Source organism: Protopterus annectens, chromosome 3.part0, assembly GCF_019279795.1.
Source record: "Protopterus annectens isolate FY-2018-M chromosome 3.part0, PAN1.0, whole genome shotgun sequence".
Taxonomy (NCBI): Eukaryota; Metazoa; Chordata; order Ceratodontiformes; family Protopteridae; genus Protopterus; species Protopterus annectens.
Genome location: NC_056731.1, coordinates 1404123445 through 1404148114, shown reverse-complemented (window position 1 = coordinate 1404148114; position 24670 = coordinate 1404123445). Strand labels below are relative to the sequence as shown.

The 24670-nt window shown below is 41.5% G+C and overlaps 1 protein-coding gene across 1 annotated transcript in view; it reads right to left on the bottom strand.

Annotated features, from left to right (window-relative positions):
- CHD7 (chromodomain helicase DNA binding protein 7) overlaps positions 1–24670 on the bottom strand; it is a 2781650-nt gene that overhangs the window by 567134 nt on the left and 2189846 nt on the right. Inside the window, exon 21 of the mRNA XM_044065875.1 lies at positions 5827–6006. Coding sequence (XP_043921810.1) covers positions 5827–6006 — 180 coding nt within the window. The remainder of the gene's footprint in view (positions 1–5826; positions 6007–24670) is intronic.

The following is a 24670-nucleotide window of genomic DNA, read 5'->3' as shown; positions in this document are numbered from 1 at the left end:
GGGGCGGTGAAAACCAACACATTCTGGCTAGGCTTATAAATGCCTTTGGGCAGATAGCCTAGTACCTACCTATGAACCTATAAAAAATGGCAATACAGAAGATAGGTAGAAAGGACAGAGAAAAACAGGGGGCTGGGAGGGAGGAAAACCAGGACTGCAACACTGAATACACTCGAACATCATTTATGGTAAGTGTACACAACTGTACTATGTTTGTGTTTCACTGCTACAGTCATCACACTTAGGTTGATTCCCAAAGCAGAGGAAGGGTGGAGGCATTCAAGAGTAGTTAGGGCTGGCTACCAGGCCTTTTAAGACTGCTGTAGCAAATCCAGCTGTGGATTTAGCAAAAATAGATAAGTGGTAATGCTTGGTGAAGGTGTGCATAGAACTCCAGGTTGCAGCTTCCAGAATGTCCCTGGTAGGGACTCCCCTGAGAAATGCTGTAGAGGTGGAAGTAGCCCTAGTGGAATGAGTTCTAATCTCCTGTGGGGTAGGTTTTCCATGGTGCTTATAGCAGAAATGGATGCAGTGTGCTATCCATTTGAAAATAGTTTGCTTTGAAATGGCCTTGCCCTCTATCCCCATAGCAAACCTGACAAGCAGTTGGTCAGATTTTCTGAAAGGTTTAGTCCTGTCAAGGTAGAACCTAATCTGTCTGTGCACGTCCAAGGAGTGCAGGATCCTCTCCACTTTACTTTGAGGATTAGGGAAGAAGTTTGGCAAATGGATAGCTTGGTTTAGAGCCACACTGGAGACCACCTTAGGCATAAAGGAAGGGTTAGTCCTGAGGAAAACCCTGTCAGCATGAAAAATAATGAAGGGTTCCACAGCCATTAGTGCCTGTAACTCAGACACTCTTCTAGCTGAAGTTACGGCTAAAAGCAAGGCTGTTTTCCAAGAAAAGAATTTTAACTCTGCTGAAGCTGCAGGTTCAAAAGGGGGGGGGGGGGAGCATGAGCTTTTCCAGTACAAAGCTAAGGTCCTAGGTATGGATGGGTGCTCTCCTAGGTGGCCTTAAGTTGTAAGCCCCTCTCAGAAACTGTTTGATGAGAGGGTGAGAGAATACAGGTGGCTCAGTATTATAATGAGCTGAGATGACAGAGGCATGAATCTTAATGGAGGAGGAGGACAGACCTCTGCTAGGTAATCAAGCATTTGAGGTAAGGAGGGCACAGCTGTGTCCTTTCCTTGAGACCGACTCCAAGAGCAATATCTTTTCCACTTTCCAGCATAGAATTTTCTAGTACTAGGCCTACTGGCCTCAAGAATGATGTCCACCACCTGCTTGCTGAGGGTTGCTAGTTGAGTATTCAGGGGATAAGCCAGGCTGCAAGGTTTAGGGTTTGCAGCTGTGGATGCAAAATCTGTCCATCCTGCTGAGACAGCAGGGAAGAAGTCTGAAGAAGGTGCCAGGGTGGCACTGTTGTCATAATGCGTAAGAGTGGATACCAATGCTAGCATGGCCAATCTGGGACAATAAAAAATGCCTTTGGGCTGTCCTGTCTGATCTTGAGTAGTACCTTTGAGAGGAGGGGCAAAGGGGGAAAGGCATAAATTGAGAGGTTTTCCCATTTGAAGGATAAGGCATCCACCTTCCAGGCCTACTGCGATTGTTCCTGGTGCAAAATTTGCTCAACTGGTGGTTCTCGGGAGAAGCAAAAAGGTCCACCTCCTTTGTTCCCCACTCTGGATTAGAAAGGTTGAAGGTGTTGGGCTCCAACTTCCACTCGTGTGGATCCAGGAGATTTGTGCTTAAGTCGTCTTAGTGAATTCTGTTAGCCTGGCAGGGACTGAGCTTGCAGATGCACTTGGTTGCTCAAGGTTGTGTTCCACAGGGCCATGGCTAAGCTGCAGAGTGGGGAAGAATGGGTTCCCCCCTGTTTATGCACCACATAACTGTAGTGTTGTCTGTTTTTATCAGCAGCTGTCCTGGAAGGATTAGGTATTTGATGGCGGTCAGAACATACTGTACAGCTAACATCTCTTTTTGACTGAAGTGCAGAAGAATTTGTCCTGGGGTCCACTTTCCCAGAATGCATTTGCCTGCCATGTGAGCCCCCCATGCATAGTCTGATGCATCTACAGTCAGGGTTTGGGAGGTGAGGGGTTGAGTGAAAGGCAGTCCCTTGTTGTGGTTGCATGCTTCTGCCCACCAAAGGAACTCTGCCCTTAGACAAGGGATGATGGGAATGACTGTTTCCAGGTCCTGAGAATGTTGGCACCAAAGACTTTTAAAGTAATGAATAATGTCACAAATGTTACAATGAAGTAACCAAGCAGTCCCAGTAGATATAAAAACATAAAAACATAAAAACCTTTTATTGCACAGACACGGTAAGCGCTTTCACTAATAAGCTTCTTCAGACCATAGAATACAACAATGACGAGAAAATCCTTTTATAAAGGAATTCAAAAACCAGTAACCCAATCACAACAGAGAATTCCTCACTAATTGAAATATATTTTTTAGAGTAACATACAAATATAAAAAATATATATATAAAAAACGTACAAGCACTAAATAAATATATGACAATATACAACAAAAAACATGGCAGATGTACAAAAATAAACACACACATATATATATATATATATACATATATATATATATATATATATATATATATATATATATGTGCGTGTATTGTGTATATTAAATATGTATGCAAAAAATCATCTCTGAATTCTCCGTTCCTTTAACAGAGGTTTTATGGAGGCTCTTTCATTCAGCCCACTCCCCCTATCAGCTCTAAGAGTAATAATCCATTTTGTCTCCCTAAATTCAGTGTGGTTCCTAATGTCTCCTTCCCTGATGCTAGTTGCTATGACCTCAAGGGCCCTAAAAAGAAAATTATGGCTATCATCATGTCGCAGGACATGTTTTGCCAATGCATTATTCTCATATCGTTTCTTAATATTATAAATGTGTTCTCTTATCCTGTCCTTGAATGGTCTGTTGGTTTTACCAACATAAAAGCAATAGCATATCTGACACTCAGCTAAATAAATAACATTGAGAGTTTTACAAGCGGCATCAGCTTGGAACGAATATTCCGTACATAAATCTGGATGATAAAATTTATCTGATGTGTTAATATATGGGCAAAAATTACACTCTCCACAAGGGCGAGTAACACCTCCAAGCCTATATTCACTAGTGTAATTTTGATAACAAAAGTTTTAAGCTTTTCCTGTTCTTATGTAAGAACTTAGGTTGTTCACCAACTATTTCTTTAATATCATTGTCCACTTGAAGGACAGACCAATTTCTACTAAAAATATCAACCAACTCCCTACTATCAGAAGTATAAAAGAGGGGGACCTTTAAAATTTGACTTAAATCACACTTATAGTTGGTGCTACTAGCATTTAAAGGGCCAAAATATGGCACAGCAATTCCCTGACGTAAAACACTAACATATTGCAATGAATCAAAAATTTCATTTTCTCGATATCCTCTAAACAACTTCTTTCCTAGAGTATTAAGTTCCTTTAAAAAGTTGTCTTCTATCGGATTCAACCTAGATGCCCTAACACCTTGACCTCAAATTAAATTTCGAAAAATGTATCTGGGCTGCATGCTGGTCCTAAATAGGAAAGAATTCCTATAGCATGACTTACGAAATACACCTGTATTGATAAGGCCATTGCTCAATGACCAATTCATAGTAAATTGCAAACAAGTGGTAAGCGTGTTAATACTATGGAATGCAAACAATTCATCCACGCTACCTCTCCACAATAAGAGGTCATCTACGAAACTTCGATAGAATAAGACATGTGCCTTAAATTCTTCTATTTCAAAAAGTATTGTTATCCCAATGTGCCAAAAACATGTTTGCATAACTAATGGCACATGAGGTCCCCATAGCAACTCCATGACACTGAATAAACATATCATCATTGAAGATGAAAATATTATACTCAATTTCCAAGAAGTATGTAATCAGATCAATCTGAACCAGGGAAAGGTCACCGTGACCTACAAGGTATTCATGTACAAACTGAACCCCCAAGTCATTGAGGATGACTGTAAAGGGGGATTGTACATCCACAGAGTAACAAAAAATATACTCTCTAAATCATGAACGTCTTTAACACAGTCATAAAGATCAATAAGGAGCGGTTTAGAATCCCTGAGAACCAATTTATTCAGATTAATTACTGGCCTAAGATGTTTCTCAACATAAACTGAGAGGGGTTCCGTGACCCATCCTCCACCAGCCACTATGGGTCTCACTGGTGGATCAGATGGATTTTTATGCACCTTTGGTAACCCCTGTATTATAGGTATAAGGGGATTTAGGACAACAAGATAATCATAAGTGTCCTTAGTAATGAGTCCTCCTCTAAATACATCCATCAAAGAATTAAAAACATAACTAATAATCACATGTACATCTTTAAGCAAACTTTTCTTAAAAAATTTCTCTTCACTTAACATGATTTCCATAGACCTAACATAATGTGAAGTTTCCATGATAGTAATAAGTCCACCTTTATCTGCAGGTTTTACCGTAGTTAATTATCCTGCAAGTGCCATAGTGCTGTTCTCTCTTTAAAGTTGAGATTACATTTAGTCCTCGATTTAACATTATCATAACATTTAAGTAGTTCATCCTCTGTGAGCTTCATATATGCATCAACTAAAGGATGATTAACAGGAACAAAGTCACTTAACTTCTTCAAAGAACAAATTGGCGCTGAAACTGCCTTGCCTGCCTGTTTATCTGAATCACCATAAAGCATGCGAAGCATGATGTTCCCACAAAAAACCTTTAAGTCCAATACAGTATCTGATAACCTACTCCTCCATGTAGGAATAAAGTTTAATTCCCTGGACAAAACACTCCTTTCATCCAGAGAAAGTTCATATGATGAAATGTTAAAAACTAGTGGCTGTTCATGTTCCCCCACATTTTCTTGAGTGTGTGGTTCTGGGTATATTCCCCTGAATATTTGCACTTCTGGCGCCCCCGACTCATAGACCTTGTCCGTCTCCCTCCTCGATCTGTTCTGACAGGTAAGGGAAAAGAAATACCTTCCTCAGCAGTATCACGATTCAATGGGAGACAGGCATCTAAATGACTGATGTATGACCAAGGGCGAACTACAGGTTCAGTAATATCGGTAGGAAGAGGCATCTTACTGACAATAACTTTGGGATATAAACTCCCGCTATTATGTGCATGTATATCCTGAATTGCATTAATATCATCAGTTATAGGGGTGTTATAAGCTTCAATGTTGTCAGGAGCAAAATTAATAACATCACTACTCAATGTAGATGTTATTTGTTCAACATTATTCACATTCCCCACTTCATTATTAACAAGTCTAAGATCATTAAAGTTACTCCCATTAGACATAAACCTGCTGACAGTATTCTTATTGCCAGCAGTACTTAAAGATTTAACATGGTCAGAAATCACAGAAGCAAAAGTGGTAGAAGATCTACCTTCAGTGATAGAAGTATGTCGTTCATTAACACCAACATTCACATCTGTGTCTACATTATTACCATGTCTGGGCCACATAAAGACGTGGCCCAGTTTAAAATCCTTAGCGTCTCTCAGTATCTTTATCTTTTTTTGTTGCAACAGCTTCCTTTCGAAAGCCGCGACAACATTTAAAGGCACTCAAATAAGGGATTTACCCAAGTGTGATGACTGCAACAGTGAAACGCAAAGAACATCTATATTAAAATACATTAATACATAAAATAAGCCTAATGTTACTGCAAACTTCAGTCCTCTGTGGTTAGGCTGCGCCATCTTCTAATCATTAGTTATCAAAATCAGATGAATTACAGTTACATACCTTAGCAAAAGTTGACCCTTTCCCCTCAGATTCTATAGTTATTGTATGAGTACGCCTTAGAAGAATTTGGTCAATGTCTTCCTCGCAGAACTTGGACCCTTCATCTTCCTCATCCATAAGGGCTCCATACGCTCCTTTGCGCAGAAGGTCTTCAATTTCTTTCTTGGACAGCTGCTGAACCTACATAATTTTATAATCTAGACTTAGCTAGTATTATTCAAGTAAAATTTCAAATGTAATTACTATACTTAACTGATAATTATATGCAGCAATTTTTAACATAGACTCTCATCCCTTTTCAGTACACCACTTAATCCAAGGTTATCATAAAAACAATTAAAAGCAACTCTTGATATGCTCTACACACAGAATGTAAGAAAGGTAGGTAAATACGCATGGTCCACTGAAGTACTGTCTCAAACAGAAGGAATTGGTACATCAATACATTGCAACTGAAATGCTTCACTAGACAATATCGCTAGAAAGTGCCACTAGATAAGATAAATTAACAGTCTAACAGCATCCAAAAATAAAATATTCACACATGGCATGCTGTAAAAAAACGAAACTTGTGTTGATGCTGTACTGGAAAATTATCAAATTATATGGCTATACAGTACACTTGCTTTCCCATCAATACTGCACTCTTTCTCCTCAATTTGTGCTCCATCTAACACATGGTAGAAGACATTTTTTTACTCTATGTAAACAGTATCAAGCCACTCTCAAAATACTCATAACTGTTGAGGCAGTAAAAAACATCTTACTATAGTCTTATTTGCAATAAACACATACGACAGCACCTTATTAAAATGTTGAAAAGGGACCTCAGTTATCTTACTCCAAAGACCAGTCCAGAAAAGAAAGGTGGCATTTTTAGTACAGAAATCCACTATCAAAGCAGTAAAAGTGCATAATAAGGAATATAATTTTTGCAAAAATCATTATGAATGCTTATGACAGCTGCTTGCACAGGTTTCACCCTACAGTTAAACCTTCATTTGATATTTCACAAATTAAAATTTTGTTATACACTTTAAAATACCAAGACACTTGCATCAACAAAGTGATAACTGGATTTCTCACATTGATGTGTCTAAGGTACTTAAAGAAAAATCCTCACTCTCTCTCTCTCTCAAACCAAATGCTTTGTTCTACTGAGAAAAACGGGTCTACTAGATGCAGTTAAAACACTTTCATCATAAAATAAGTGCACATTCGTACTTCCAACAGGGTTAAGACACTTGGGGGGGGGGGGCCTTCATGTACAGCCACAAACATACTTCTGAAGTGTACCTTTTCTAACATTTTAAAATTTATCAGCATAGGAAAATGAATATACAAATATTAGTGACAAAGGGGATATGTGGCTAAAGAATTTCCCATAAATCCAGTATCTGCTTGATATCTCAGATTTATCAGTGCAAGTTCAGGAATAGTGAAACTGAATTACAAACTGGTTAAAATTTCTTAAATCATGACCCTCATTAAACCCTTCAATCTCTCAATGCAAACGAAAAATCAAATCAAAGGTTTGATGAAAGAGAAGCCCATTTACCAAAACAAGTGCCCAATGTGGCTGCTAGCAAAAATGAATACAAAGGGAAACCTTTAAAATATGGAAACATCCGATCCATGCCTCTCATGTGTCCAGAATTTTACAGACTGCCCAGATTTTTGCTTATATTTTTTGCTGTCTGCTCATCATAAAACTTGATTTTCTGGTAAATCACAGAGTATTAAGTCACTAAATAATGACAAGATATTTAAGTTTCAGAGTTCATGTCCTTAAGAAAACATGTGCTAATGCAAAATTTGTTATTCTAGCAACTAAGTTCTACAAACAATATTTAAAATCTTTTTCTGATTTTGGGGATGCCCCCCCCCCCCATTTATTTCTGGTTTTGTCCAAAATTCTTGTACAAACAGACTGATAGGTATGATCTGATCCAGAGATCAGAGAAAAGGAATTTTATTTTTTTCAGTTATGTTTACAAATGCAAAAACACTTGCTCAGCAGTTAACTTTATGCTTCCTACAACAACCAAATATGCAACACCACAAAAATCTAGCTCCAGTTGTCGTATCCCTGTTTTATAAAGTGCAAAAAAACTTTCAGAAACACTTGGGTAGGTGAAACTCTGACATCAATAAGCGGAAAATTGTGAAGGCCCTCAGACAAGGTGCAAGGTTCCCTCCCACTAGCCTTCAGAAAAAGTTCCATCACCACATCTGCTCAAAACTCCACTGCTACACACTGCATCATCTTATGCTTATTTTTTTACACCCAGCAACTGCTTCATCCCTGTTCACTCAAAAAAAAATAGTATGTAAAGCCATGTATTATATTTATAAACCAGTGTTAATCATATTAAAATTAAAGGTTTCCTTTCCGGGTGCAAGTTAAGAATGTCTTTTACCCTTACAATTTACTTTAGCTGGGCACCTTCAGCTAGCTTAAAAATATACTATTTATAGTTGTTGTTTGTCTTTCAGCTTTTCCTTGTAAGAGGTCACCACAGTGGAACTCCGGTCCGCTAATGACTGGCAGTAGATTTTTACGAAACGCTGAGGTGCCAGCTCGGTGCCCAACCTTCAACGAAGGCACGCCCATTTACGCACGCATGTCTTTCGAACGCTACCCAACCGTGGGGAGAACATGCAGACTCCACACAGAAGGCACTCCCAAGCCCGGCCGAGAATCGAACGGGAGAAACTCTTGCTGTGAGGTAACAACGCTACCGCCGTACCATCGCGGCATCATACTATTTATAGTAGCAAAGTAAATTAAACACCACTTTACACAGAAGATCTGGCAATCATTACTACATCCCCATACATGACCTAAGAATCGGATCCAATTCACGTCTTTCATGTTGGGGTTTAAGACCAAGTGGGATAAAGTCCTAAATTTAACAGACATCAGTGCTTAAAAAAATTACTATACACACATATATATATATATATATATATATATATATAAATTTCAATAAGCATCAATTTCTACAATGCTACACAGCTCAATGTTTCTACATGCAAATATTTTTTCACTTTTCTACATTCAAAAATGAAATCTGTTATAAAGAAAAATCTTTTCCCATCTACTTCTCTTTTCAGTGGAATTATTCTGCACAAAAAGGAAATTCCACTACGCAATTTAAAATCTTAACTGCCTCACAGCAATAAAAACCTCTTTCTGAAAGCAAAACACTGGGCTTTGATTTTCATGTCTCATCTATAAAGTAAAAGCCCTTTAAACTATGACATTGAATAAGTGCCCACAGGAACTAGTGAACTGCAATTTTAGATTGGCCTTGTCCAGACAGTAACTAAGTGGTTGAGAACACATTTAAATAATGATCTAACAACATTTTTAACAAAGAAAAAATTTAACATTTTGGATTACTTTATACCAATAGAGTTTTCAAGTGAGAGAGTGCCTTTTACAAAGAGAATGTTGTTGGGACACGGTAATGCAATAATTTCTTTTTTTGATATCTAACTGTTTTGCCATTTGTTTATTACGAACCAGGTCATCAAATGCCACATTCTTCCAAATGATTCTTTTTCCCCATATTGGTGCAACCGGCAATAATTGCAGTAGCAAACACTGTTTTCATCCAGATCAGCAAGTTTTTCCTTTCCCCAACATTTTCATTGTCCAGACAGGAACAGATCATTTTCTGGGTTACTATTTTATTAAAAGAGAAGTTACAGCCGAGGATATGGTGACAGCCTCCTTGCTGCATATGATACAAAGGTCTTCTAAAGCACTGCTTTTTCACAGTAAGCCATAATTCAGTGCAACCTTCGAGAATGTTTTTATTACTCTTGGGGTGGGGGAACTGGTGTCCCCACATTACCCATAGGGAACCTATAAAAATACTGACAAATGACATTTTTTGAAGAGTCCTACATATCATACATTGATGACTGCGACAACTTTGATTGTTATTGATATATATACCACTACACCAAGAACTATATGCAACACTAATATAAAACTTAATTCTTTTAACTCCATTATTTCCAAAGTAGGTATGTGATGTGCATACTCAGATAGTCCTTAGCAACTTCTGATGTGTTAACAAAACCAAAGTCCAGAGCAAACAAGCTTTCATAAATGCACATTATGCAAGTACAACAAGGCAAATTAACCATACAGCCTCACTACTCCCAAATGCTGACTGTAGTTCACTTCAGATGGAATAACCTCGAGTATGACCTCAGCCTCCACAAACTAGTCCAGATGTAAACGATACTACTGCACTGACTGTGTGAGTGTGTGTGTGAGAGAGAGAAAAAGCAATTACCCATTTAAGAAACAAGCTTAATTATATAACTATAGCGCATTAGTATTCAAAAACGTGCACACTGATTAGTCAGCCCAACCAGTATGCCTGCTGTAAATTGAGCACATACTAACAAGTTGCACTTCCCTTTATTACTATGTGACATGGAGGTATATGTCTCAACTGCCCAGATTTTCACAGAATGTCCAGAATTTTGCCTCATATTTTTTGGTCTGTCCCTCATAAAATTTGTGGTTTTCCGACAAATCGCAGAGGAGTGAAGCCACTAAATAATGACATGCATTTCAGTTTCAGAATTCATATCCTTCAGGCAATGCACGGGCAATGTACAGTAGCATAAATCCAGTTATTCTAGCAGCCTTCTAATTTTATAACATTTACAACTGGTGCCTATTTTGGACCTTTACCCCACCTTATTTAAGGCTTTGTAATATGCGATCGTTCTTGAGTAAGAGGTAGAGGGCACAGCAAATACAAGCAAAATCAAGTACGTTCTGCAAAACTAAAGAAGTGTACCAGATTTTTCCTTGCATTCTAGCCATATCTCTTTTGTACCTCTAAATTGTCCAGATTTTAAAATAAAAAAAAAGTGCAAGCATGGGACCATAAATCCCCATATGCATGCCCAGTACATCAACAAAATAGCTACAAAGATTAATCTCCTGAGAAACCAGTGTGGATAAACCAAACAAGACGTAACTGGAAAAAACAAGTAATCCTGAGCCACAAGAAAAAGCCTTTTTATTCGCAGGTAAAACTTTTCCACTGAATGCTTCTTTAGGCAGAAATTCATCAACAAAGAAGAATGAGGAAACAACATGGAGGAACAGTATGGCACTGTTATACAAAGACATTATTTAAGAAAAGTAAACAATTTTTTTTCTTAAATATCATTGTATAATAGCAGTAATTGCCTCATGAGTGTGGGCATATGAAGATTCACCCATGGTTTGCCCTCGTGATTGAACCACACCAACTGTGGGTAAACTCTCACTATACTCCCACTCATCAGTTATTCATTAAATATAAAGTACTACTACTAAATCATTTTTCAACATAATGAATGCAATTAAAGTGACCAGCAATCCCACACACTGGTCTGTTATGTAAGATAAACTGAAAATTTGTACTCAATACTGCCAAAGATCATAGCACAAGAAAAGGTGAAGACAAAGCAAAATGGAGTTATTAATTCAGCTGAGGCAGCAGAAAAATAGGGATTCCACCTCATTCTGCAGCAGCGCTAGCACCAAGTGGTGTGAACCTTGGCTCTAAATGACTGTCACTCAAAGTGACACCAGAACTACATGTGAAAAATGGGAAAAGGGGGTGATGCATGTATGTATTTCACCCCATTATGAAAGGTGAGAGTATTTCAACAGGTAAATAAACAGCTTACCAGATACTTAGTGAATATCAACTTCAGTACAGTTCACATTTAAGAACCCTGTCAATCCTAAAGCATCCCAACTAATCTCCTGTGTATGGCCTTGTTTGTGTCAATATGAAGTAGGAAAAAAATGCATTTCCTAGTTTTGCCTGTTAAAGAATGACAGATTAAGAAATCATGACTCAATACTAAGCTTATTTACCTGTCCTTTTAATGTTACTTTTTACTGCACAATGGAATATGGTACTGTTATTTTTTTAAAAGTGGTAAATACTAGGCGTTCTTACCAGAGTTTTTGCATACATCTTTATGTTTACTTTATTTTACTTGGGTTTGTCCAACTGGGGTTAGTCAAAAAACCCTTTTCAGAGGAGGCATGGGGAGAAAAGCTCCAACATTAACATTTTTAAACAGACAATTATATACTTTAACAGACTAATATACATTAACAATTACACACTTCTTTGCTACAGAGACTACATTCTTATGGAAAATAGGCAAAAATACCACAGTATAAAAGATTCTTGTGCATTAGTAGTTGCTATACACTGAGCATTTGAAATGGTGCATTACTGAACTTGTCGTGTGATTAGTGCTTAGGAATTCAAATGGAAGTGAGTGAAGGAACTAGGACGACAGAAAACATTAACATTGTAGTTGATAGGTGAAATATAAAGTAGGTTCATTGAAAATTACATATAGCTAAGATAAAGGTTATACACACGTACAGAGGTGGGGGTGAGGAGCGTCAAAAATTATATACAAGCCTGGGAGATGCAAGTAAAATTCAGGTATTGGTGAAAACACATTGTGGAGCACAAGTTTTTGAATGAAGAAAAATACTTTAAAGATATTGCAAGTAGAAGACGGGTGGTCATTTATCGTGGCAGTGCACAGGAGCAGATCCACTGATTTAATAGGTGAAGTTTTTGCTGTATTTTAAATGAGTCTGCATTCAAAATGGATTTCAGTGGTGCTGGGACGAGGCTCCATAGCCTCTTCAACTGCTCAGACTTTTGTCTCATCGATCTGCACCTCATAAAATCTGTGGTTTCCTGGCAAATCACTGAGGATACATCTCATTAAATAATGACATACATGTGAATTTCAGACTTCAATCGTTCAGAAAATGCATGAAGTACAGTTGTGTACACTTACCATAAATGTAGATGTTTGAGTGTATTTCACTGTTGCAGTCATCACTTTAGGGTTATCTGCTTGCCGTAGCCCTCAGTCGGCCTGATTAACAAAGTCTTGGGTCCTGTGTCGGTTGCTGTCCCTTCTTCCGTGATGTCAGGTCGTCAGGGGTATAAAACATGCAGCCGACGCCATTACATCAGTTTTTCTTGCCCCAGAAGTCAGGTGCCCCCCCTAATGGGAAACAATTAAATCTATAAATATACAAGGATATACCTCCAACAAAAAAGCAAATACACCAAAAAGCCTTTGAGCATAGTAAAGGAGAGTAGAGGTATAACCAAAAGAAGTAAGGGGGCTGGAGGGAGGGTAACCAGGACTGCAACAGTGAATACACTCAAACATCTACATTTATGGTAAGTATATACAACTGTACTATATTCTTCGTGTTTCACTGCTGCAGTCATCACTTTTGGGTAGATTCCCAAAGCTAAGGATGGGAGGAGGAATTTAGATAGCATTAAGACCAGCTATAAGGCCCTGCAAGACTCCAGTGGCAAAGCTAGCTCTGGATTTAGAGAAAATTGGCAGATGGTAATGCTTGGTGAAAGTATGAACAAAACTCCAGGTAGCAGCTTCTAGGATGTCCCTGGTAGGGACGCTTCTGAGAAAGGCTGTACAGGTAGATGCAGCCCTGGTTGAGTGGGGTCTGATACACTGTGGGATAGGTTTTCCATGGTGCTTCTAACAGAAATGAACGCAGTGGCCTATCCATTTGGAAATGGTTTGCTTTAAAATAGCCTTCCACTCTGCCCCTGCAGCAAATGCCACCAGCAGTTTATCAGATTAACTTAGATTCTACTTGGACAGGACTAAACCTCAAAGGAAATCTGATAAACTGCTGGTGGCATTTGCTGCAGGGGCAGTATCCATTCCCCTTTGTTCTGTGGATTACGAAAGAAGGTTGGTAAATGAATGGACTGATGAAGGGCCACACTGGATACCACCTTGGGCATGAAGGAGGGATTGGTCCTGAGGGACACCCTGTCCACAAGAAAGATGATGAAAGGCTCCACTGCCATAAGGGCCTGTAATTCAGATACCCTTCTTGCTGAAGTGATTGCTAAAAGGAAAGCTGTTTTCTAAGAAAGGAATTTTACGTCTGTAGTAGCAGCTGGCTCGAAAGGAGGAAGAGTGAGTTTATCCAATACAAGGTTAAGGTCCCAGGCAGGAGTTAGTTCTCTCCTAGGTGGTCGTAAAATGTTGGCCCCTCTGAGGAACTGCTTGAGCAGTGGATGAGAGAAGAGGGGAGGTTCTGTGTTATAATGAGCTGAAATGGCTGAGGTGTGAATTTTGATGGAGGAGCCCTTGTGAAGCATCTCAGTTAAGTATTGTAAAATCTGAGGTAAATTGGGCACGACTGTGCTCATCCCTTGAGATTGGTTCCAGGCACAGAATCTTTTCCATTTGCCAGCATAAGATTTTCTAGTACTAAGCCTCTTTGCCTCCAAAATGATATCCATCACTGGTTTACTGAGGGATGGTAAAGGAGAGATTAGGTAATTAGCCCGGCTGCTAGGTTCAGTGTCTAAAGCTGAAGGTGCAGAATCTGGCTCTCCTGCTGAGAAAATAAGTAGCAGTCTGAGGCAGGTGCCATGGGGCCAACAGTGACAGAATGCACAAGAGGGGGTACACCAGTGTTGGTGTAGCCAGTCTGGTACAATCAAAATCGTCCTTGGTTTGTCTTGTTTGATCTTTAGTAGTACTTTGGAGAGCAGAGGCAGAAGAGGAAAAACATAAACTGATAGGTTTTTCCACCTGAAGGACACAGCATCCACTTTCCAAGCTTGTTTGTGGAGAGTCCTGGTGCAAAATCTGTCCAATTGATAGTTCCAGGGAGAGGCAAACAGGTCTATATCTGGGCTCCCCCATTTGCTTGTCAACATGTTGAAAATCCTTGGTTCCAGTTTCCATTCGTGTGGGTCCATGAGATTTCTGCTTAGTTCGTCTGCCAGTGTATTTAGTTTTCCTGGCATGAACTGAGCTTGTAGATGCACTTGGTAGCTCAGGGCTGTGTTCCACAATGCCATGGCTAGTCTGCAGAGGGGGTAAGAATGTGTACCCCCCCCCGCTTGTTTATATACCACATAACAATGGTGTTGTCCGTCTTTACCATTAATTGTCCTGGAAGAATGTGGTCCTTGAAGGCTGTCAGAGCATTCTGTACAGCTAACATTTCTTTTTGATTGATAAGCAGGTGCATTTGATTTGGGTTCCATTTGCTCTGAATGCACTTACCTACCAGGTGAGCCCCCATGCATAGTCTGATGCATCTGTTGTTAGGGTTTGGGTGGCAATGGGTAGTGTGAATGGCAGTCCCTTGTTTTGGTGGCAGGCCTCTGCCCACCAAAGGACCTCTAGGCATAGGCAAGGTATGATAGGAATCATTGCTTCTAGATCCTGAGAATGTTGACACCAGAGGCTTTTTGGATACTATTGTAGTTTCCTCATACGCAGTCTTGCATATGGAATTAGAAGAATGCAGGAGGCCATGAACCCCAAGGCTTGTAGTATTTGCCTTGCAGAAAGCAGGGTTTTTGTGTCCACTTGTTTGAAGTAGGTTGTCAAATGAATTTGTTTCTCTGGCATGAGGAAAGCCATCTGGAAAGTTGTATTCAAGCTTGCTCCTAGGAATGTAATTTGTTGACAGGTTACCTGGTGTAATTTATTTTCGTTTATGGTGTACCCAAGACAAGTTAGCACCCTTTGTACAAAGGTCAGATGACTCAAAACTATGTCCTGGCTTTCTGCCTGAATTAGGCAATCATCCAGGTATGGGTACATTTCAATATTTCTTTGCCTGCAAAATGCAATGACTGGAGCTAGGCACTTTGTGAATACCCTGTACGCAGTAGATAAGCCAAAGGGCAGTGCAGAAAACTGCGTGTAGCCTGCTTTGAAGCATAGATATCTTCTGCAAGAGTCCCTGATTGGGATGTGCAGTTATGCTTCCTTTAAATCTAGCGTTGCCAACCAGGCATCTTTGCCTAGCATAGGAAGCAACTGGTGAACAGTCAGCATCTTGAATTTTGAAATCAACAAAAAGGTGTTTAGAGTAGACAGGTCCAGGATAGGACACCATGAATTGTCCTTTCTGGGTACCAGGAAGTCTCTCGAGTAGAAACCTTGTCCCTTTTTCTCTTCTGGTACCAACTGAACAGCCCCTATGCTTAAGAGAGAGAGTACTTGCTTTTGGGCCTCTGCCCACTGCTTTGGAGGTAGATCCGGCCAACCACTTGGAGTTGGTGACATGTGGAAGTGAAATCTGTATTCTTGGGACACCCATTTGTCCTGGGTAATGAGTCCCCAGTTCTTTGCATGAAGTGCAATCTTTCCCCCCAAAGGGGGGAAGTTGATAAGTGCATGGAAGTTTTAAAAATAAGTTATTGAGACAGTTTACCATAGTTTTTTGTTTTTTTTTATTACTCTCAAATCTGGAAGTGGAGGCCCCCCACTGCTTAGTTCTGTGCATCCCCAAAGACTGAAGCCTGGGTGCTCTGCTGGATCTGGGTTTGGAGAAGGTCTGGAAGAGGCAGGAAAGGACCAATTCTTAGAAGACCAGTGCCTACTAAATCTTGGAGATTGTACTTGTAAAAAGTCTAACAGTTTGCATAGATTTAGCTTTTTCTTCCATCTTTTTTAAGAACTACTTCTGCCTTGCTGCCAAACAGGTGGCCCTGATTTAAGGGAGCATCCAATAAATTTGCTTTAACATGATCTGGCAAGGACTGCTCCTTAAGCCAAGCATGCCATCTAAGTACAGACCAAGATACCGCAGCCCAGCAAGATGCCTGTAGTGAATCAAAACCATACTGCAATGTATGTTTACCAACTTGTTCAGCTGAAAGCATAAAATCCTGTAAATCCGCATTTTCAGCGCAATCAGGAGTCAACACCACTTTCTGTTTAAGCAATCCAATAATATGCAGCTGATACTTCAACATATAAAACTGGCAATTCAAGGCCCTAATGGCCAAAGCTGCAGAAGTGTATACCTTCTTACCCCATCTATCCAGAGCCCTGGAGTCTCTATCAGAGGGGGTAGGATTTCTGGCAGTAGTAGCTTTAATGCCCTTGGGTCCCTGTGAAATGGGTTCACGATCTGCAGTAGGATTTTTGGAAAGGAACTTGAGAGAGTCAGGAAAGTACAGTTTTGTACCTACCATAAATGTAGATGTTCGAGTGCTAATACAGCTGCAGTCATAACAGATGGGTTCTCCTGCCGTCAGGCGGGTCCTCGGTCGGCCGAATTCCAAAGTCTAGGTCCGGCGTCGGTTGTCGTCGCTTCTTCCTTGACGTCAGTGCGCCAGGGGTATAAAAGAACCAGCCAACGCCATTTTTCTTGCCCCAGATGTCAGGTGCCCCCAGAAACAAGGCAATACATAAATTTGTGTAATGAAGCAGTGTAATATAATCAAAATGCAGTAGTTGCAAGCAAATACACCATAAAAGAATACCCCAATCAGGTTGTATGAGGAGGTGTTAGCCAATAGGCCTGTCCCAAGAGGGGAAGGGGGGAGGGAAACCTGGACTGCAGCTGTATTAGCACTCGAACATCTACATTTATGGTAGGTACAAAACTGTACTATGTTCATCGTGCATACACCTGCAGTTATAACAGATGGGTAGAATCCCAAAGCTAAGAAAGGGGTGGTAGGCACTAGGTGGAACTAGGAAGAGCCAGAATGCCCTGCAAGACTGCAGTGGCAAAGCCTGCTCTAGTTCTGGAGTATAAAGGTAGGTGGGTAGTGCTTGGAGAAGGTATACACAGAACTCCAAGTGGCTGCTTCCAAAATATCTTTGGTAGGAACTCCTCTGAGGAAAGCTGCAGAGGTAGCTGTGGCCCTTGTGGAGTGAGATCTGATGCTTGCAGGTACAGTTTTACCATGAAAGGAGTAACAAAAGCGTATGCAGTGGGCTATCCATTTTGAGATTGTCCGTTTGGAAATTGGCTTCCCTTGAGCTCCTATAGCATAGGACACAAAGAGCTGTTCTGATTTTCTGAAAGGCTTTGTTCTGCCCAAATAATAACGCAGCTGTCTGTGGATGTCCAAGGAATGTAGTAGTCTCTCCCCTTTGTTTTGAGGATTAGGGTAGAAGGTAGGTAAGTGTATAGCCTGATTCAAAGCTACCCTGGATACCACCTTTGGCATAAAGGATGGGTTGGGTCATAAGGAAACTCTGTCCTGATGGAAGATGATAAAAGGCTGCACAGCCATGAGGGCTTGTAGTTCCGATACCCTATGAGCTGAGGTGATAGCCAGAAGGAAAGCTGTTTTCCAGGACAAATATTGCAAATCTGTTGAGGCAGCTGGCTCAAAAGGAGGCAAGGTCAACTTTTCTAGAATGAAATTGAGATCCCAAGCAGGTATTGGTTGTTTCCTTGGGGGTTTTATATTCTTAGCCCCTCTGAGGAACTGTCTTAAGAGGGGGTGAGAGAATAAAGGTGGATCAGTGTTGTATTCTGCAGAAATGGCTGAGGCATGGATTTTGATGGAGGAGAATGAAAGTCCACTGCTTAGCAGCTCAGCTAGATACTGTAATATTTGAGGTAAATTCAGTTTTCCAGGATTCTGGCCCTTTTTCTCAATCCAGGCACAAAACCCTTTCCATTTGGCGGAGTAAGCTTTTCTAGTAGACGGCCTTCTGGCTTCTAAAATTACATCCTGCACCTCCTTGGAGAGTAGGGTCTGTTGTGATGTTAAGGAATCTTCCATGCGGTCAGATTGAGTGTTTTCAGCTGACTGTGAAGAGTTTTGAAGCTGTGCTGAGTCAGAAGAAGAGGCATTAGAGGTAGGGTCCATGGAGGGGAATGCGTCAGGCTCCTCAGGAGTGGGTACCAGTGCTGTCTTGGCCAGTCTGGAGCAATGAGAATCATCTTTGGTCTGTCTGCTCTGGGTTTTAATAGAACTTTGGGCAGCAGAAGAGGTGGAAAGGCATAAACTGTCATTGTTGTCCAACTGAAAGAGAGAGCGTCCACTCTCCAGGCCTGTAGATGAAAAGTCCTTGAGCAGAATTTTGTCAATTGGTGATTCTTGTGGGAGGCAAAGAGATCTATGTCTGGCCTTCCCCATGCTTGAATTATCTCTGTAAAAACTTGAGGATGCAACTTCCATTCGTGTGGATCTGTCATATTTCTGCTTAGGTTGTCTGCCAGCGTGTTTTCCTTGCCTGGCAAGTACTGTGCTTGAAGTTCGATTTGTAATTCCAGAGCCATGTTCCAAAGTGACATGGCCAGCCTGCATAGGGGGTATGAATGGGTTCCTCCCTGTTTGTTTATGTACCACATTACTGTGGTGTTGTCTGTCCTTATCAATAGCTGACCTGGATGCAGAAGGTCTTTGAAAGCTATAATAGCATTTATTACTGCTAGCATTTCCTTTTGATTGATGTGAAGGTGCTTTTCTTTTGGGACCATTTGCCCTGAATGCACCGATCTGTCATGTGCACCCCCCCAGGCGTAGTCCGAGGCGTCTGTTGTGATGACTTGATTTGCTTGAGGCTTACAGAATGGGAGACCTGTGTTTGTTTGGCATGCTTGAGCCCAACACAGAAATTCCTTTTGAAGACATGGAATTAGTGGTATTATTGTTTCCAAACTGTGGCTGTGTTGAGACCATAGGTTTTTCAGGTACCATTGAAGTTTCCTCATATGCAGCTTTGCACATGGGATTAGTAGGATGCAAGATGCCATGAATCCCAGAGCCTGCAGGATTTTACTTGCAGTTATCCTTGTGAAAGTTGCCAGTGTTCTGAAGTATTGAGTTAGTTGCCCCTGCTTCTCTGGCGTGAGGTAGGCCATCTGGGTGTTTGTGTCCAAGTTGGCACCCAGGAAAATTATTTTCTGAGGGGGTAGTAGCCTTGATTTCTTTTTGTTGACTGTGTACCCCAGAGAATTCAACAACATTTTTACAAAAGCCAGATGTTTCAGAAGTATGTGCATGCTGTCCGCTTGGATCAGGCAGTCATCCAAATATGGGTATATTTGTATCCCTTGAAGTCTGCAGTAGGCAATTACTGATGCCAGGCATTTCGTGAATACTCTGGGCGCAGTAGATAAGCCAAAGGGCAATGCAGAGAATTGATAATGGGTTGAACCTGCAAGAAATCTGAGGTATCTTCTGCAATTTTGTCTGATTGGGACATGCAGGTATGCCTCCTTGAGGTCCAATGCTACCAGCCAAGACTCCTTGCCCAGCATGGGAAGAAGCTGCTGTAATGTGAGCATCTTGAATTTTGGTACGAGTAAAAATGTGTTTAGGATGGATAGGTCCAAAATAGGTCTCCAATCTTTTCCCTTCCTTGCTACCAGGAATAGTCTGGAATAAAAACCTTGACCTTGTTCGTGAGTAGGTACCCCTTGAATAGCTTTCATGTCCATGAGATCTGAAATTTGTCTTTGTGCCTCTGCCCTTTGATTGTGTGGCAGGTTTGGCATGACTCTCATTTTTGGAAGGGTGTGAAAATGGAATCTGTAGCCTCTGTTTATAATGTCCAGGATCCATTTGTCTTTTGTGACAATATGCCAATTTTTTGAAAATAATGCCAGTTTTCCGCCTAAGGGTGCTGCCATTTGAACCTTGCTTGGCATGCAAAGGGGAAAGTCATTGGGTTTGCTTTCTGAATGGCTGTGAACTATCCTCACCACCTCTTTGTGTAGGTGCTTGCCATTGTCTGCCTCTAAACGATCCTTGAGATTGCCCTCTACCCCTCGGGCGCCTGTATCTACCTCTTTGGGGTCTGTCCGTGGCTGGAAAGGACCAATTTTTTGAAGGCCAATTTCTACTGAAACGTGGAGGTTGTACCTGTAGGAAATCTTTCACTGTTTGCATTGATTTTGCCTTTTCCTCCATTTTCTTTAATACCTCTTCAGCTTTAACACCAAACAATACATCTTTTTGAAGAGGTGCATCTAGTAATTTAGCTCTGACATGATCTGGTAAGGTTTCCTCTTTGAGCCAAGCATATCTACGTATAACTGATCTGTAACAGCAGCTCTACATGAGGCCTCTAAAACATCAAAACCACATTGCAAGGTATGTTTACCCACTTGCTCTGCACTATGTAACAAATCTTGCAACTCCTTCAAGTCTGGATGTTCAGGTTGTGACATTTTGCTTTTCAACTGTGATAACAAACTGTTGGTACTTTAACATATGGAACTGACAGTTTAATGCCCTCATGGTTAAGGTGGCCGAGGTGTATACCTTTTTCCCCCACCTTTCTAAAGCTCTGGAATCTCTCTCTGAAAGTAATGGATTTTTAGCAGTGGAGGTCTCGATTCCCTTGGGACCCTGTGAAATAGTTTCTGGGTCAGCCGCATGGCTTTTGTATAGGAATTGGTGTGAATCAGGAACCTGGTAATACCTGTCAGGCTTGACTGGAGCTGGAGGTAAAGAATCTGGGTTAAGGCAGGCCTCCGAATACACATCATCTAGTATGTCTAAGACAGGAGGTATAGCCAGAGGCCTGTGCTGAGGGAGCAAGAGGAAATCCCTAAGCCTTTTCTTGGAGTCTGAGTACTCTTGGCCTTCCCAGTGGAAGTGTTCCCTCAAGGTATGTAAGGTTTCCCCAAAAGAGTAATCCTCAGGGGGAGAGACAGAGTGAATGGACTCCTCTGCATCAGAATCTTCAAAAGGGGAGTATGAATGTTCCTGGTCTTCAGAATGTTCTGAAGTAATGGAGGCCTGGTCCGAGGAAGGGGATTCTTCCTCCACTCTGGGCCTTTTGTCCGGTGGGGGTTGAGAACCCCTGATAAGAGTAATCAAATCCTCAGCCATTTTGAGCATCTGCTTTTTAGGCATGGGGCCTTGAGAGGGGCCCTGTGAAGCTTGTCTTTTAGTATGCATGGCTGCTTTAGACTTGGTGAAAGCCTTGATGGAAAAAGAAGGCGGCGGCCTGAAAACACCTTGAGAGGTGGCAGGCCTGTCTAAACTCTGAGTTTCTCCGCCAAGAGTGGCTTCGGTATCTGTAGTCGGGGTGTGGGCCGAAGAGCCTGCGACCTCGGGGACAGAAGACACCACCAATGAAGTGTCATCGGTAGTCAGGGGCTGCGTAGGCGCCTCACTGAGAACCGGAGCACCTGTAGTCGACTTTAGCGTGGTGTCGGTAGAAGTCGCGGACCTCGTATGTCGGTCCTTATCTTTGCGTCTTTTACTCAAAACTGGAGTCGGAGTATCCGACGACATAAAGTAATTAAACTTTTTGCCAAAATAGTGTTGGGCGAACTCCGCCCGACGCTTAATAGTGCGTCTGTTGAATGTAGCACAAAAACAACAGGCCGAGACGTCGTGGCCTAGGCCTAAGCAAGGAATGCAGAGGGAATGAAAATCCTTGTGTGGTATTTGCTTCCCACATGAAATGCAATTATTAACTTTGTCTGACATCGGTCTGAGGCAAGAAAAGTTTCCCCAACAGGGTACTTAGCTTTCAAGAAGACTTTGGTTGAAAAATATTCGTAATCTCGGAGCTGGCCGACCGGCACTTGCGAACTGCTTCGGGCACCGCGCAGCAAGAAAGACTGGAGAAAATGGCATCGGCTGGCTCTTTTATACCCCTGTCACACTGACGTCAGGGAAGAAGCGACGACATCAGACGCCAGACCTAGACTTTTGAATTCGGCCGACCGAGGACCCGCCTGACGGCAGGAAAACCCATTTGTTATGACTGCAGCTGTATGCACGATGAACATCATCTACATTTATGGTAGGTACAAAACTGTACTATGTTCATCGTGTTTCACTGCGGAAGTCATTACACGTGGGTAGAATCCCAAAGCTGAGTTTGGGTGGCTGGCTCTAAAGAGGAGTTGGTGTGGCTATGAGGCCCTGCAGCTCTGGATCTAGTATAAAGAGGCAAATGGTAATGCTTGGTAAAGGTGTGCACTAAACTCCAAGTTGCAGCTTCCAATATATCTTTGGTAGGTACTCCAATAAAGAAGGCAGTAGAGGTGGCAGTTTCCCTGGTGGAATGTGGTCTAATATTACTTGGTACAGGTTTCCCATTTTGTGTGTAGCAGTGCCGGATACAGTGTCCTATCCACTTTGAAATGGTCTGCTTTGAAATTGCCTTTCCCTGAGATCCTGCAGCATATGATACAAACAATTGTTCAGATATTCTGAAAGCTTTTGTTTTGTCCAAGTAGAAGCGCAATTGCCTGTGTATGTCCAAGGAATGTAGAAGTTTCTCCCCTTTACTTTGGGGATTTGGATAAAATGCTGGCAAGTGAATAGATTGGTCAAGAGCCACACTGGAAACCACCTTAGGCATAAAGGAAGGGTTTGTTCTTAAAGAAACCCTGTCTTGGTGGAAAATGATATAAGGCTCCACTGCCATTAGTGCCTGCAGTTCTGAGACTTCCAGAGGTTCCAGGCACAGAATCTCTTCCACTTTTCTGAATAAGATTTCCTGGTGCTAGACCTCCTGGCCTCCAAAATGACATCCATAACAACTTTTAGAGAGAGAAGTTGTCAGTTTGGCTAATGAATCTGCCATGCAGCCAGGTTTAAGGTTTTGAGCTGACTGTGCAGTATCTGATTGTTTTGCCGAGTCGGAAGGTTTGGAATTTGAGGCAAAATCCAAGGTGGGCCTTGAGCTAAGTTCTTAAAGAGTGGGTACCAATGCTGGCGTGGCCAGTCTGGAGCAATCAGAATAATCTGTGATTTGTCTTGTCTGGCTTTTAGGAGTACCTTTGAAAGGAAAAGGCAGTGGTGGGAAGGCATAAACGCTTAGGCTTTTCCAGCTGAACGAAAGAGCATCCACTTTCTATGCTTGTCTGTGATAAGTCCTTGTGCAGAATTTTTGTAGTTGGCAATTCAGTGGGGAGGCAAAGAAATCTATGTCCGGGCACCCCCATTTTTGCATTATCATGCTGAAAACTTGTGGATTTAATTCCCACTCGTGAGGATCCATGATGTTTCTTCTTAGGTCATCTGCCAGAGTATTTATCTTTCCAGGCAGGAATTGTGCTTGCAGATGAACTTCATAAGTTATAGCGGTGTTCCACAAGGTCATGGCTTGCCTGCATAAAGGGTAAGAATGAGTGCCCCCTTGCTTGTTTATGTACCACATCACTGTGGTGTTGTCTGTCCTTAATAATAATTGTCCTGGATGCAGAAGGCCCTTGAAAGCTGTTAGGGCATTTTGTACAGCCAACATCTCTTTTTGATTTATGTGACGAGGCATTTGTTCTGTGGTCCATTTGCCCTGAATACATTTTCCTGCCATGTATGCTCCCCAGGCGTAATCCCAGGCATCTGTTGTTATAGTCTGCCTGGCTGTGGGAAGAGTGAAAGGCTGACCCTTGTTGAGGTGGCATGCCTGTGCCCACCATCGAAACTCCAGTTGTAGGCAGGGAATTAGAGGTATTACTGTCTCCAAGCTGAGAGAATGTTGAGACCAAACACTTTTTAGGTACCATTGTAATTTCCTCATATGCAGACTTGCATATGGTATTAGTAGAATGCAGGATGCCATGAATCCCAAGGCCTGCATAATTTTTCTTGCAGGGAGTTGGGACTTTGTTGCCATCAATTGAAAATACTGAGTCAGTTGTCCTTGTTTCTCTGGCGTGAGATAAGCCATCTGGGCCATTGTATTTAAGCTGGCACACAGGAATATTATCTCTTGTGAGGGCACTAGTTTTGATTTATTTTCGTTTACTGTGTACCCTAGGCAACTTAACAATCTTTTTACGAACGCCAGATGCTGTAGAAGAATGTCCCTGCTCTCTGCTTGAATCAGGCAGTCGTCGAGATATGGATATATTTGAATTCCTTTTTGTCTGCAAAATGCAATTACTGGTGCCAGGCGCTTGGTAAAGACCCTGGGCGCAGCAGATAAGCCAAAGGGCAGTGCAGAGAATTGGTAGTGCATTGAACCAGCTATGAATCTGAGGTATCTTCTGCAATTTTGTCTGATATGGACATGCAGGTATGCCTCTCTG